Consider the following 16,536-nt stretch of genomic DNA (forward strand, 5'->3'; position numbering starts at 1 on the left):
ATATAGGGCTCTGGTGAGACCACACCTGGAGTACTGTGTACATTATTGGTCTCCTTACCTAAGGAAGGATATACTTGTCTTAGAGGGGATGCAATGAAGGTTCACTGGATTCATACCTGGGATGAGAGGGATGTCCTACAAGGACAGATTGAGTAGAATGGGTCTATCTTCTCTGGAGTTTCGAAAAATGAGAGGTGATCTCATTGAAACGTATAAAATTCTTAGAGGACTTGACAGGGTAGATGCTGAGAGGCTGTTTCCCTTGGCTGGAGAGTCTAGAACTAGGGGTCATAGTCTCAAGATAAGGGGTTGGACATTTAGATGAGGAGAAATGTCTTCACTCAGAGGGTTGTGAATCTTTGGAATTCTCTACCCCAGAGGGCTGTGGATGCTCAGTCGTTGAATATATTCAAGACTGAGATTGATAGATTTTTGGACACTAAGGGATAAGGGGATAGGGCGGGAAAGTGGAGTTGAGGTACATCAGCCATGACCTTATTGAATGGCGGAGCAAGCTTGAGGGGCCGTATGGCCTACTCCTGCTCCTATTTTGTATGTTCTTCAATTGTGGACCGAACTACCTTTAAACACAACCGATTGTAAGAACTTTTTAAAATTCATTCATGGGATGTGGGCGTCGCTGGCAAGGCCAGCATTTATTGCCCATCCCTAATTGCCCTCGAGAAGGTGGTGGTGAGCCGCCTTCTTGAACCGCTGCAGTCTGTGAGGTGAAGGTTCTCCCACAGTGCTGTTAGGTAGGGAGTTCCAGGATTTTGACCCAGCGACGATGAAGGAACAGCGATATATTTCCAAGTCAGGATGGTGTGTGACTTGGAGGGGAACGTGCAGGTGGTGTTGTTCCTATGTGCTTGCTGCCCTTGTCCTTCTAGGTGGTAGAGGTCGCGGGTTTGGGAGGTGCTGTCGAAGAAGCCTTGGCGAGTTGCTGCAGTGCATCCTGTGGATGGTACATACTGCAGCCACGGTGCGCCGGTGGTGAAGGGAGTGAATGTTTAGGGTGGTGGATGTCTAACTATGTCTAATTAAGTACTCTGTCATCTCTGGGTAATTTGTATAATGTTAAAATCCATTAGATTACATTGTAAAACTTTTATTGGTATTTTATTATAATGCAGCATATTCCTGAAATTGGGCGCCTTTTTAGGCTTCTTTGTTCCATATACCATTCCTCATCTTTGGAAGGGGAGGGGAGAGAAGGTAATTGACCTGCTTCCCTATCTCTCCCAGTGGGTCTTGAGAAAGTCAGGAGGTGCATAAGAGTAGCCTTTCTTTCCTGCCCTGTGGGGAAGCCCTTGACTTACACTTGCTGTTTCTCTCTGACAGAATAGTTGAAATTGAAAACTCACCTTGTTGGAGCAGGTCTTGTGGATTCAACCCTAAGACCTGCCCCTCTGTGCCTACCAGCCAAATAGTTATTTAGGTTATTTATTTGGTAACTTGAAGATTGGCATTGAAAATCAAACCTGGATGAGTTCCCGTGCAATTCTTGTTTGATTTGCATATTAATGTACCTATGGATTCATAATCATAGCTTTTATTGCTGTGTCCCTTTAGGTGGTGTTTCAGCAGGGAACAACCAAGCTCAGTGTCGAGAAGGACAAAACCTCCATCACCAGTGACATTGGCATGTCTTTTGTTGATCCCCGGACCCAGAAAACTGTGTTCAGCACTGACTATGATACGCATGAGTTCCATTTGCCCAAAGGCGTGAAGACACTGAATGTACAGAAGGCATCCACTGAAAGGGTTAGTGCTCAATATGTTAGGTTTTTTCAATGTTAAAGACATCACAATAGCTTCTATTTTATAGTGAGAGTATATCACCCTGTGATTGCATAAGCTAGCCACTGAGTTCTCACAAATCGTTCAAAATGCTTTCTGAAAATGTTTACATCCACCATTTTTTTCTCTCTGTAATTGAAATTTCTAATCTCCAAAATAAGGGTTTAATCAAATCAAAAATTTTTAAAAATATTTATTTCACAATAGCATAATGAAACTTATTTACTGAATCATCATTTTTGTTTCACGCACTACAGTAGGATCATGTTAGAGAGCAAAGATAATCCCCATCTTCATTTGTGCACCACCAACCGTCTCCTTAAACCACGCACCCTTCACCTCTAACAAGTGCGAGGAGCTCAAGTACTTCATTATCGCTAAGATAGAGGCCACCTGTTCAGTTGCCTCTGCTGCTGCGGCTCCAGACCTCATTACAGCCTTGGTCCAAACATGGACAAAAGAGCTGAATTCCAGAGGTGAGGTGAGAGTGACTGCCCTTGACATCAAGGCAGCATTTGACCGAGTGTGGCACCAAGGAGCCCTAGTAAAATTGAAGTCAATGGGAATCAGGGGGAAAACTCTCCAGTGGCTGGAGTCATACCTAGCACAAAGGAAGATGGTAGTGGTTGTTGGAGGCCAATCATCTCAGCCCCAGGACATTGCTGCAGGAGTTCCTCAGGGCAGTGTCCTAGGCCCAACCATCTTCAGCTGCTTCATCAATGACCTTCCCTCCATCATAATGTCAGAAATGGGGATGATCGCTGATGATTGCACAGTGTTCAGTTCCATTCGCAACCCCTCAGATAATGAAGCAGTCCGTGCCCGCATGCAGCAAGACCTGGACAACATCCAGGCTTGGGCTGCTAAGTGGCAAGTAACACTTGCGCCAGACAAGTGCCAGGCAATGACCATCTCCAGCAAGAGAGTCTAACCACCTCCCCATGACATTCAACGGCATAACCATCGTTGAATCCCCAACCATCGCTGAATCCCCCACCATCAACATCCTGGGGGTCACCATTGACCAGAAACTTAACTGGACCAGCCATATAAATACTGTGGCTACAAGAGCAGGTCAGAGGCTGGGTATTCTGCGGCGAGTGACTCACCTCCTGACTCCCCAAAGCCTTTCCACCATCGACAAGGCACAAGTCAGGAGTGTGATGGAATACTCGACTTGCCTGGATGAGTGCAGCTCCAACAACACTCAAGAAGCTCGACACCATCCAGGACAAAGCAGCCCGCTTGATTGGCACCCCATCCACCACCCTAAACATTCACTCCCTTCACCACCGGCGCACTGTGGCTGCAGTGTGTACCATCCACAGGATACACTGCAGCAACTCGCCAAGGCTTCTTCGACAGCACCTCCCAAACCCGTGCCCTCTACCACCTAGAAGGACAAGGGCAGCAGGCACATGGGAACAACACCACCTGCACATTCCCCTCCAAGTCACACACCATCCCGACTTGAAAATATATCGCCATTCCTTCATCGTCGCTGGGTCAAAATCCTGGAACTCCCTTCCTACCAGCACTGTGGGAGAACCTTCGCCACACGGACTGCAGCGGTTCAAGAAGGCGGCTCACCACCACCTTGTCATGGGCAATAAGTGCTGGCCTTGCCAGCGACGCCCACATCCCATGAACAAATAAAGAAAAAAGCCTAGCTCTGGACCCCAGTCTATCACTAGTTTCTCCCTCGTTGACAAGAGTCATCTCTTGCACCCTTTACCCCTTTCCCACAAAACTGCTGGATCACCCAACTTCCTGGTCCGTATGCTAGCTGACATTGTAAATGATTCCCTCTTCTAAGACATTGTTCGCCTTCAAAACTGCCATCATCAACCCCTCCTCAACGAAAAAACCCAGCCTCGACCCCTTCGTCCTTGCAAACTACCACCCCATCTCTTAACTTATTTTCATCCAAAGACCTTGAATGTGTTGTTGCTTCCCAAATCAGTGCTCTTCTTTCCGATTAGGTTTCCACCTCTCCCATGGCACCAAAACAGCCCTAACCAAAGTTATGAATTACATTCTCTGTGACTGTGACCGTGTTGCATTATCCCTCCTTGTCCACTCTGCAGCATTTGACGTGGTTGATCAAACCATTCTCTTTCAATGCCTCCCCTTCAGTGTCCAGGTCATTGCGACTGGCCTTGCTTGGTTCCATCATTACCTATCTCTTCATAACCAGAGCCTCCAAACCCCGCATTGTGACCTCTGGCGTCCCCCAACAATCCATCCTTGCCCCTGTCCTCTTCCTCATCGACATGCTGCTCCTTGGCGACATCATCCATCAGCTTCCAACTGTACATGCATGGCACCCAGATCCACCTTTTGACTTCTCCGCTGTCTCTGTGCTGTCAGACTGGTTTTCTGGCAGTTAGTCTTCTATAAGCCGCAGTTCCCTCCAGCTAGACGTTAGCCATTGTTTTTGTCCCCCAGAGTAAACTCCATACCCTTGCCACTGACTCCATTTCTCTCCTCGCCACTGCTTCAAGCTGTCTGCAACTTTGGCATCCTATTGAACCTGGATCTGAGCTTCTAGCGCAATATTCTCTCCGACACAAATCCTGGCTACTTCCACCTCCGTAACATCGGCCACCTCCGCCTCCGCCCCTGCCTCAGTCCATCTGCTACCGAAACCCTCATCCATGTCTTTGTCACCTCCAGACTGACACTTAGGTTCAGCCTCACTTAAAAAGACCACTATTTTGCAACCAGGCTCCTTGATTGTACAGAAAGTAGAAGATGGATCCATCTCTTATCAAAGGGCTGTGTGCTGCTCCAGCAGAAGCTATGGCACCTGCATGCATTGTTGGCTTTCTTTGTGATACTCAGAAGTATTATCTTCTGATGGTGCAAAAATCAATGTGAATAGTCACTTGTAACATTTTATTTTAATATTATATATATATGTGTATTTAAACCCGTTGCAACATAAATCATTTTGACTCCAAATTATGAATCGCAATACTCTTAAAAATGCAGAAAGTTACACAAAAAAAGACAAAAATCAAAATTTCCTGGGGAGCCATGCCTCCAAACTGCCCGTAGGAAATTATTTTGATACAATTGGAGCTCACTTCTACTTTTTAATAAATTCTAAATCTATCACTGAAAAAAATTGCATATTTGTGTACTTCTATTTTTTTTCCCTATAATACAACTGATGGGAATATTGGGTATAACTGCAGCTTAAGGAATTTCAGGTATAGGATGTTCAGGTAGTACTGCACTGTCACTGTAAATATCTCGTGTGAGGCCATCAGGTTTCAGTTTTGACAGAAAACAAACACTAATAACAATTCTGAAATCTAGTCTAATAAAAAGGAATTTACCTTCTGCAGTCACCCTGAAGCAGTGCATTTTGTTATAATTTTAAAAACTTCTTAGCCTTCAGTGGTCCAGTGGAAATAGTCCTGGCACCTCAAGTCTCTCCTCATAGCTGTAGTTTCCAATCCTGGCATTATCCTGGTGAATCTATGCTGTACGTGCCCTTGATTTTAATATCCTTTCTATAATAGTGCGCACAAAATCTCTCAGTACTGTAACTGTGGCTGACCAATGTTTTACAAATTTATCATGACTTCTTTATTAACTATTCTATGTCCCTACTTATAAAACCAAAAATACTTTCTATGTCTTTATCTACCTGCCCTCCCATTTTCAAGGAATTATGTATATTTGAACCTCCTAGGTCTATCTCTTTTTATCTATACACCTCACTGTCTTTCCATTCCTCGTTCTTTCTCCCAAAATGTATTACCTGACACTTAGCCACATTAAATTGCATTTGCCCATCCCACTGTCTTCCTGAGCTATTTTACAGTCCTCCTCACTGATTGCCAGACCTCCTACTTTTGTGTTGTCAGTAAATGGTGAGATTGTGTACATCACAACAGTGACTACGCTTCAAAAAGTACTTCATCGGCTGTAAAGCGCTTTGGGACGTTCTGAGGCCGTGAAGAGCGCTGTATAAATGCAAGTCTTTCTTTTCTTTGTACCCAAGTCCAAATCGTATAATATATACAATATAAAAAAAGCAAAGTGGACCCAGCACAGACCCTTGGAGTACACTACTTCCAACCCTTCTCCAATCTTAGCAACACCCATTTGCCCTAACTCTTTGAAGAAATTCTTTAAATAATAAAAACATGGAGCACAATTAGAAATAAATACTTAATATCAAGTACTGAGCTCGATAGATTTTTCTCTTCACAATACATAATGCAGCTGTTTTTGTTCTAAAATCAATTTACATTTCACCCTTGAAACTACACATGTGCTGTAGATCTATTTCTGTGGCAGTCTTGATACTCATGTTTCGCTCACATCCTTGCATTTCACTCATCGCTGCACTTACATGTGCCATTGCATTGATATTCAGATAGTGTGTATATATAGAAGGCTATGCATGCTATTTATTTTCACATGACATTCGTCATTCATGAGGTATGATCTGTCCCATGAGTATCATATTTATCAATATATTTATACATGTCTATTTATGGGATTTCCATAATCGGACGTTGCATTAATTGGTTTAAATATTTTCCCTGTACTTATAACAGCAGTAAACTTTTCTGCTATAAAGCAGAGTATGGAAATTAATACCTTGAGAATAAAGTCTTGTGGCATTTCCACACTTGACAACACCTCAAAAGTACTTCATTGGCTGTATATCAATGCTTACATTTGTTTGTACAAAAATGTCCAATATGATTTACTGAAACAAATCAAGTCATTCTTCTTTCTAGATAACGAGCAATCATAGCACTGATCTTCAGATTCATGCTGGTGGCCGTGTGATTGTGCGTGGAAATGAAGGGGTCTTTATCATGGGAAAAACCATTGAATTTCGCATGAGGGGTAATATGGAGCTGAAGGCTGTGAGTGCAGAGGTCTTTGGTAACATTGTCTAGAAATCTATAGAATATAGTAGTGCTCACAAACTTTTCACCAACGGCCAACTTCCCTTTTACTTCTGTTGGCGTTCTTTGGAGACATTGTAAATAAGTGTTTATGGACTTTTTAACAACTCAACTTTCTAAACAGATAATATTCATTTCAATTGTTTATAGATTCTCATATAAAGCTGGATTGTATTGGCTTAAGAAAATGACCTTTTATAATATATTTTATTTACTATATTTTTGGAATATTTGCTGTGCAGATACTGAACCGATGCTTTAACATTTAATTATACTTAAAAAATTGTAATATACTGTAATGTTTATTGCAGAATATGAATGTTGATTTTCTTTTTTAACCGATGGTTTACATCCTGCTATCATGCTTTATATTTTTCTTAATTCATTTTCTAATATTTTACTCTGAATAAATCTTATAATAAATGGGGCTTAACTTCATGGGAACCTGAAAGATAGCAGATCCTGTGGGCATCTCTCAGTAACTGGCAGACGGTCCATTGTTTTTATAGGAGGTTCTGGGGATCGGGGTGTCGAGGTGGAGCCCTGTCTTAGTGGCCAGGTTTGGAAAATAGGGAGGTCAGCCTTTAGAAAGTAGAAGTTTAAAATTTTAATTTTTAAAAAGAGTCTAGATTTTGAACAAATATTGAGGGTATGGCTACTGCAAGGCATTACACTGGAATATTTAATCATAGAAGATTACAACATGGAAACAGGCCCTTCGGCCTAACATGTCCATGTCGCCCAGTTTATACCACTAAACTAGTCCCAGTTGCCTGCACTTGGCCCATATCCCTCTATACCCATCTTACCCATGTAACTGTCCAAATGCTTTTTAAAAGACAAAAGTGTACCCGCCTCTACTGCTGCCTTTGGCAGCTCGTTCCAGACACTCACCACCCTTTGAGTGAAAAAATTGCCCCTCTGGACCCTTTTGTATCTCTCCCCTCTCACCTTAAATCTATGCCCCCTCGTTATAGACTCCCCTACCTTTGGGAAAAGATTTTGACTATCTACCTTATCTATGCCCCTCAGTATTTTAAGATCACCCCTAAACCTCCTACTCTCCAGGGAAAAAAGTCTCAGTCTATCCAACCTCTCCCTATAAGTCAAACCATCAAGTCCCGGTAGCATCCTAGTAAATCTTTTCTGCACTCTTTCTAGTTTAATAATATCCTTTCTATAATAGGGTGACCAGAACTGTACACAGTATTCCAAGTGTGTCCTTACTAATGTCTTGTACAACTTCAACAAGACATCCCAACTCCTGTATTCAATGTTCTGACCAATGAAACCAAGCATGCTGAATGCCTTCTTCACCACCCTATCCACCTGTGACTCCACTTTCAAGGAGCTATGAACCTGTACTCCTAGATCTCTTTGTTCTATAACTCTCCCCAACGCCCTACCATTAACGGAGTAGGTCCTGGCCCGATTCAATCTACCAAAATGCATCACCTCACATTTATCTAAATTAAACTCCATCTGCCATTCATCGGCCCACTGGCCCAAATTATCAAGATCCCGTTGCAATCCTAGATAACCTTCTTCACTGTCCACAATGCCACCATTGCTATTTCAGTTTTCAAAGAAAAGTCTATGCTTGAAGCTGTCTCCCTAATGTTCTGTTCCAAAACGCCCTAATAGTGATTGGTTTTATAAAGCACGTTTTTCATTTTCTTTTCTTAGGAAAACAGTATTATTCTTAATGGGACTGTGAAGGTCAGTACATCACGGCTTCCAAATTCATCGACTGGAGAATTCCTGGTAGACGATGGCTGGGAACGCTATAAACTCTGCATGTGCGCAGATGGAACACTCTTCCGAGTCCAGGTGAAAAACAGAAATACAGGCTGTCAAACATCCGATAATCCCTGTGGAATCAGGCACTAAGGATGTTAACCTACGAGAGAATGAGGAATGAAACGAATGACTATAACGTGGTATCATATGTCTTTCATACAAAAAAGTGAGGTCAATTTAATGCAGAATAATCACTATTAACTACCCCATTTTAGCCACGGTCGGCTTGTGACCCTAGTGCCTGATTATTGTAACATGCAACAAAAAAAACTAAGATACAGGAGTTTGCCGTTGTTGTCCAGCAGGTCGAAACAATGGCATTCAGTTAATACTTGGAAAGAAAGTAAATTGGGTGGACTAAATCTACATGGTATAGTATGTAATGGATTAACGCCAGTAACAGATGGACACTTTATTTGAGAGTTTGGCACCAAGTATCATGTAATGTAATGAATTTGTATACAATTGTAGTAAAGTTAGGCAGTTTATATTAATTGTGGAATTGGACTAGGATTTTCCCATTTCTGTATGTTAAAGCCAGAAAATGCAATTGTCATTGAAAACACAGAAGTGAAACTTAATTTTATAAGTAGTAGATTTCCCAAAAAAGATATCTATTAAGAGTTCAAAACCTGATGATCAGATGGAAAATAGTTGTGTCAATGGAGAACCTCATTTTAACATCCTGTCTGGAGGGATCGTATATCCTGCATCTAATTTTGCTATTCTTGTATGTACTTTACCAGCACTGGTTTATAGTGTCACTTAAAATCACTGCATAGCAAATCCAAAACTACAATATTTAGTATTTAAAGATACTGGCTGGGGCTTTTCACCTGTGCTGTTGTGAGCCTGCAATTTTCGTCCAATTCATTTTAATGAACAGGAGAATCACGAGCCGGCGATTGCACAGCAGAAAACCCTGAGCACTGTGTCCCTTTTGTCTACCTTAAGTAAACTTGCAGTTGGAAGGGGTCGTGCTTTATAGCATAATGGACAACTGCTCAATTTTCAGACTGCAGAAAATGGGCAAGTGCGGCCTTTTTTAAACTTGCATCTTTGGCAGAGTTGCCATGGAAAACTCCTTTGAATGGTTTTGAAACATAAAGATAATTGGGCAAAATGGATACTCATTATCCCCCATGTTATTCAAATTTCATTGTAATTAATACATGTTTGAAAGGCAGGAATAAATAAGAAATGAACCTAATAAAGTAGTTAAAATAAAACCTAATTATTAGTACAAACTGTAGTGCTCTATAGTTATCAGAAATTCACATCAGTTTGACTTTATCTGAAAATAACACTTAATATCCTTATTTTTTAAATCATTATAAATTTTATGTAGCAATCATTTGAAAGTTTACTCAGTTTTATTAGTTGAAAGGCCATTGCCTGAATATCGGCTTGTCACAGACTTTTTGAATTATGTTTCTTGTATGTGCATGTTTTAAGGTAAGTTAAAGCAATGTCCTGCCTTTCATTGGGTTTTTAAAACTAAAAGTCAAAACATGCATGCTATCTTTCTGCATGCCACGCTGCTCACAAAACCTTTTGTAGTGAAAGAAATTGGCAGATAGTGTAACCGCTATGTTAAATACCAGTTTTTATTCGAATGCCTTTCCAATTAAAAATTGGAACAAACCGGTTTGAAACATTGCAAAAAGAGTAAGATTTGTGAATGAAAATCAAGAACGAGTTTTGATAGTTTTTTGAAAGCCGCCTTTGGAGAGAATGTGTTAATCAATAACTAGTCATTATGAGGAGTGAATGCCAAGGTAACTAAGCTACGGAGCTACAATGGTCATTCACTGTGCAAGATAACCACAGTCCTGAAACCTGTTGAGATTTCTAGATAAGATTAATTTTCATACAAACAATGGAAACAAAAAAAATGTAAGATAATATAACCAAATTGAAGGATAAGGTTTAATAATCCCTTACTATCACTAAAGAATTTGGCTTGTCAGATCTGTCAAAAGATTCTGGGCTAGCATCATCGTTGCATCTGTGTTGGCCCTCAGTCATGACTTCATTCACAATGGATTCAGACTGGGTAAAAAGCAAACTGGGAAGTTAAAGTTACTCCTAACCAATATGAGCGTGTGCGAAGTGACAAAATGGGTGCTATATGCCTATCACCTAAGTTCAGCTTGATTTAAAAAAAATATTGGGAGTGTTTTCTGCAACTGCACAGTAAACCTGCATTAATTACATCACAGTTGTTTAGTTTTTCAGTGAGAACAGTCACTGCACACATCAGTTGAATGGTATACCCATGGTCCTGGCCTTGACGAGCACCTATTACTAACTGAAAAAAAGAGCAAAAATTAAATAAACGTTTTGTCATTAAATTCAAGTTTTTTTTTACAAAAGTGGTTTTTGGGCTTTGAGCTTCATGCTTGTAATTTGACGTCATCTAAGCTACTCAATGAGATTACTGCTTTGTAATCGCTCCCTAGTATTTATTATTCAGTATTAAATAGACCGTACAGCACAGAAACAGGCCATTCGGCCCAACAGGTCCATGCCGGTGTATCTTTTTAACGTAATGTAATATAGCTATCATGGTGCAGCTTTTTCACTATTCTCCTCTCATAGGCCAGTATTATGCTGAATTTTTTGTCGCACTGGTGACTTTTATTTGGAAAACTAATAATCACTTGTAGCTGATTATTCAGTTATTGGTACCAGGTGTTGGTAGTAGCAACTCATAGTTCCGTCACATAAAGCAGTTTATTACAACAGCTCAATAGGTCAAAAGCTTGATCATGCAGTCTTACATATAAAAACCGGCATCATTTTTTATATTTAATTTTGACTTCATTGCAAATTGCTTTTTGTTGTGCAATAACACTGTATTGATGCTTTAGCCCTTGCTGGCATACTTATGTATCTATTTAAAATATATTAGCTGTGTGATAATATATTGCATGGAGTAAGGAATTTATGCTTTTAAAAATTCTGAGATAAAATGACATGAATTCCAGCTAGTACTGGAATTTGTTCAAATCAACTAAGCTTGGAGATGTGTCTGTATAATCAGTTTGGAGGCGGCCATTTGGCTTTTTACCACCCATCCAACTTTTTCTGTGAGTACTACAAAATGTTTCTTCAGTTAAGTTTAAAGAGAAAGTGTCAACCCCGATGCCTCTTCTAAATCCTATTTTTAAAAATTGCTTTAACTTCCTTTTTTCCCTATCTCTTGATATTTAAAAAAAAACTACCCTGGAAAGAGCTGCTATGTCCAACACTATGTGGGAGCTGAATCAATAGAGCTGAAATTAATTGCTAATTAAGCTCCCACATACACATTTTTTTAAACGAAGAGAAATATGAATGGAACTATAAATAAAATTAAGACATTAAATAAGAGAAAAGGGTGCGATAGAGATCTCTAATAACACATATGAAAACAAACTTAGCATATTTTGTAATACACTGTTGTTAAAATGATCAGACTGCTAGATAAACGTGCTGAACAATAAGTTTTCATCATTGCGTTCTTGAGCACCACCCATATTAGTTTGTAGTTATTATCTTACGAGAGCTATGACTATATGGGAAAAATGCTGGGCTTACTGTGGGAACATTGTCATGCAGTACATCTCATTTGAGACAATTTTCATTACACTACAGTTGTAGGAAACTTTTTTTTAATGTTCTGAGTTTACAAACCCAAAGAATTGCCAATTTAAGTATTCAATACTACACTGTGTTTTGTGTTTAATAAATACAATTTGTTTGAAGAACAGTCTCGGAGATTTACTCTGTGTCAGAGTATGTAGGATTGTACTTTATTTCTTTTGGTTTTACAAAGGAATTTATTTTTGGTTAATCATAGCAACCTATTAACTCCTATATATGAAATATTTCATTTAGACTTTGGCCCGTAGTTTTGGTCAAGTAAAGTGTAATATATTGTGAAAATGGCAAGTAATAATTTACTTAAAAACCACTATTCAGACTCCAAGGAAGCCTGTTGAGATTTCTACAAGGACAAGTTAACTTATTCAGAAGCTAATTTTTTTCCCATCGCATAGATTTCCTTCTACAGCATGATGATGTATTCTCAGTGTTGTATCACATCAGATAATTGTATATAAAAGGCCTTTTATTGAACACTAATTTGGCATGTTAGGATTAAACATTAATGACCACACTTAACTAGCGTGGCCCTGAACGCAAGAGTAAGAAAAGTGAGAATCTAAGTATGGAAAGTAACATTTAAAATGAAAATGTTTTGCAAAGCTTTTGAGCGCCTCATTTTGAGGATAGAATTCTTTACTGATTTCTGTTTAAATGTCAAACACTTCAGAAAATGGTGGTAAATCAGAATTGCATCTTTATTTGTAAAATTAAATTGGGTAGATCTTTAACTTGCTTCATAGGCCTAAAAACTGATGCTGATCAGCTGCCTATTATGGAAACTGCACAATTTTCATTTCCATTGAAATCAACACCAGTTTTACGCCCGGGTGGCAAAATCTATCTCGTGATCTTTAGTTTTTGTAATTAAAAATAACTTCCCACTTGACCTTTTACTATAATTTATTGGTTATGGACTTTTAGTGAGCATCATGCAAGAGGGGTGTATGTATAGGATCATCAAGTATGTGTGTGGGTAGACCAGTTCATGTTAACACAATAAGAGTAAATTACATCTTAAGTAATGGGCTGGAAATGATATGCTAAAATATTCATCTTAATCATGAATTGCTGAAAGTTTGTTTTTTCCTGCATTTTTTGACATGCAGAGAAAACCCAAGGCCACAGGGGTAATGAGTACACTGAAGGCACGGAGTGGTTTTCTTGAGCAAGTTGTTATCTTGTTACCTTGTTCCTAAGAAACTAATTCAGTACAGCAGCATATTTTGTTGGGCAGAAAGAGCACCTGGAACACAGATATTGTATATTTTAAAAGATAACTCAAGCCACTAAATCTGATCCAGTACAGTGTTGAGGGAGGTCACGTGTGACAGATAGGCACATATTGCAATTAAGGGGGAACGTCAGGAAGCCTACGAATGATTTTTGAGGTTTAAATCAGGTGGCTTGAGCAATAAAGCAACTTGTACACCGCTCGGGGAACGAACAGGCTTGATCAGTCAAATGGCCTTCTCTCGTTCTATTTCTTATTCGACCAGATTTCAATTTTGAAATACCAAGACACCTTAGATTAAAGAGGAGGGGGTGGAAAACGCTTTCAGTTGAGGTTGGATAACTTATATAAAAAAATACACATTTGTAAAAGGGTAGCAATGATTTCTGGTTTTCGTTTAAATATCTAGCTCTTAATTTATCTCCATTTCTGATTTTCCTTTATTAGAATCATAGAGGTTTACTACATGGAAACAGGCCCTTCGGCCCAACATGTCCATGTCGCCCAGTTTATACCACTAAGCTAGTCCCAATTGCCTGCACTTGTAACTTTCCAAATGCTTTTTAAAAGACAAAATTGTACCCGCCTCTACTAATGCCTCTGGCAGCTCGTTCCAGACACTCACCACCCTTTGAGTGAAAAAATTGCCCCTCTGGACCCTTTTGTATCTCTCCCCTCTCACCTTAAATCTATGCCCCCTCGTTATAGACTCCCCTACCTTTGGGAAAAGATTTTGATTATCTACCTTATCTATGCCCCTCATTATTTTATAGACTTCTATAAGATCACCCCTAAACCTCCTACTCTCCAGGGAAAAAAGTCTCAGTCTATCCAACCTCTCCCTATAAGTCAAACCATCAAGTCCCGGTCGCATCCTAGTAAATCTTTTCTGCACTCTTTCTAGTTTAATAATATCCTTTCTATAATAGGGTGACCAGGACTGTACACAGTATTCCAAGTGTGGCCTTACTAATGTCTTGTACAACTTCAACAAGACATCCCAACTCCTGTATTTAATGTTCTGACCAATGAAACCAAGCATGCTGAATGCCTTCTTCACTACCCTATCCACCTGTGACTTCACTTTCAAGGAGCTATGAACCTGTACTCATAGATCTCTTTGTTCTATAACTCTCCCCAACGCCCTACCATTAACGGAGTAGGTCCTGGCCCGATTCGATCTACCAAAATGCATCACCTCACATTTATCTAAATTAAACTCCATCTGCCATTCATCGGCCCACTGGCCCAATTTATCAAGATCCCGTTGCAATCCTAGATAACCTTCTTCACTGTCCACAACGCCACCAATCTTGGTGTCATCTGCAAACTTACTAACCATGCCTCCTAAATTCTCATCCAAATCATTAATATAAATAACAAATAACAGCGGACCCAGCACCGATCCCTGAGGCACACCGCTGGTCACAGTTTGAAAAACAACCCTCTACAACCACCCTCTGTCTTCTGCCGTCAATCCAATTTTGTATCCAATTGGCTACCCCACCTTGGATCCCGTGAGATTTAACCTTATGTAACAACCTACCATGCGGTACCTTGTCAAAGGCTTTGCTAAAGTCCATGTAGACCACGTCTACTGCACAGCCCTCATCTATCTTCTTGGTTACCCCTTCAAAAAACTCAATCAAATTTGTGAGACATGATTTTCCTCTCACAAAACCATGCTGACTGTTCCTAATCAGTCCCTGCCTCTCCAAATGCCTGTAGATCCTGTCTCTCAGAATACCCTCTAACAACTTACCCACTACAGATGTCAGGCTCACCGGTCTGTATTTCCCAGGCTTTTCCCTGCCGCCCTTCTTAAACAAAGGCACAACATTTACTACCCTCTAATCTTCAGGCACCTCCCCTGTCGCTGTCGATGATTCAAATATCTCTGCTAGGGGACCCGCAATTTCCTCCCTAACCTCCCATAATGTCCTGGGATACATTTCATCAGGTCCCGGAGATTTATCTACCTTGATGCGCGTTAAGACTTCCAGCACCTCCCTCTTTTAATTGTATCTTTTAATTGCATTTCTGTTGTCTTTTTCTTTTTAATGCTTACCTACCCAGCGTGTTGCTTTTCTCAGAAACTTATTTTGAATTTTTCTATGTTTTCTTTATATATGATTTTTGGATTGCTCCATTCACTTGAATTTCCCTTTTCTCTGATATTTTTGCCTCTGATTTCCCTCCCTCAATATCTACCTATAATTAGACTCCCATGATTTCTCAGTGCCAGAATTGCCTGTTAGGAGGTGAGGCTTTCCGTATGCCCTTTGTGCAACGAAAACTAGTAGTTTTATGTTATAATAGTACATGGCATGGTGACAGACCAGTTAAAGTCACATTAAGACGACCAGAATAATCGCACTTCCAATAACATTGCTTAACTGGATTGGAAATTGGGCTGATTCAAGTTGGAGGATGTTGGTGAGGTTGGAGTGGAGGAGGAATTGTAGTGCAGGTAGAAACACGTGGGGTTTGGAGAGGAAAATCTGCCCTTTCTGGAGTTAGAAACAGGGGTGAGAAAATAGATATTCCTAGCCAAACTAGGGTGTGTCTTAACCTGTTTATCTAGCTTGTTTAAAATTCTGTTCTTGATCTGTGATATAATTAAGGTAGATTATAGTCAAACAGTTAGTCTTATATGTTGGTCAAATCTTAACTCACATACATACATACTGCTAGCAACCAGCTAGCCCAGATTTTGATTTAGATCAGAAATGTTTATACATTACTTTTTCCTGGAGTACCAAAAGCGCTACACCAGTCAAATTAGAGTTTAATTCAGTTGGCAAAGACAAGTAGAAAGTTTGTTCCTGAATTTAGTACCAGTGTTAAATTTGATAAGTGAGACAGTGTACAGAAATCCACTGAAATGTTCAACTTTCTTTTTTCTTTATGCGTGAAAATTATATCATGCTGGAAAAACTTGTGGACAGAACATACCTGGGCAATTTTCCACATTGTCGAGTAGATGCCAGTGTTGTAGCTGTACTGGAACAGCTTAGCTAGGGGTGGAGCTAGTTTTGGAGTGCTGGTCTTCAGTACTACGGCCAGGATGTTGTCAGGGCCTGTCCAGTGCACTCAGCCTTTCTTGATGTCACGTGG

The 16,536-nt window shown here is 40.1% G+C and overlaps 1 protein-coding gene across 1 annotated transcript in view; it reads left to right on the forward strand.

The window, feature by feature from the left end:
* sgcb (sarcoglycan, beta (dystrophin-associated glycoprotein)) overlaps nucleotides 1–12,289 on the forward strand; it is a 56,608-nt gene extending 44,319 nt beyond the window's left edge. Inside the window, exons 4-6 of the mRNA XM_067987671.1 lie at nucleotides 1,573–1,764; nucleotides 6,564–6,695; nucleotides 8,424–12,289. Of these exons, the coding sequence (XP_067843772.1) occupies nucleotides 1,573–1,764; nucleotides 6,564–6,695; nucleotides 8,424–8,627 (528 nt within the window). The 3' untranslated portion in view covers nucleotides 8,628–12,289. The remainder of the gene's footprint in view (nucleotides 1–1,572; nucleotides 1,765–6,563; nucleotides 6,696–8,423) is intronic.
* Nucleotides 12,290–16,536: the final 4,247 nt, after the last annotated feature.

The sequence above is a fragment of the Heptranchias perlo genome, chromosome 1, assembly GCF_035084215.1.
Source record: "Heptranchias perlo isolate sHepPer1 chromosome 1, sHepPer1.hap1, whole genome shotgun sequence".
Lineage (NCBI taxonomy): Eukaryota > Metazoa > Chordata > Chondrichthyes > Hexanchiformes > Hexanchidae > Heptranchias > Heptranchias perlo.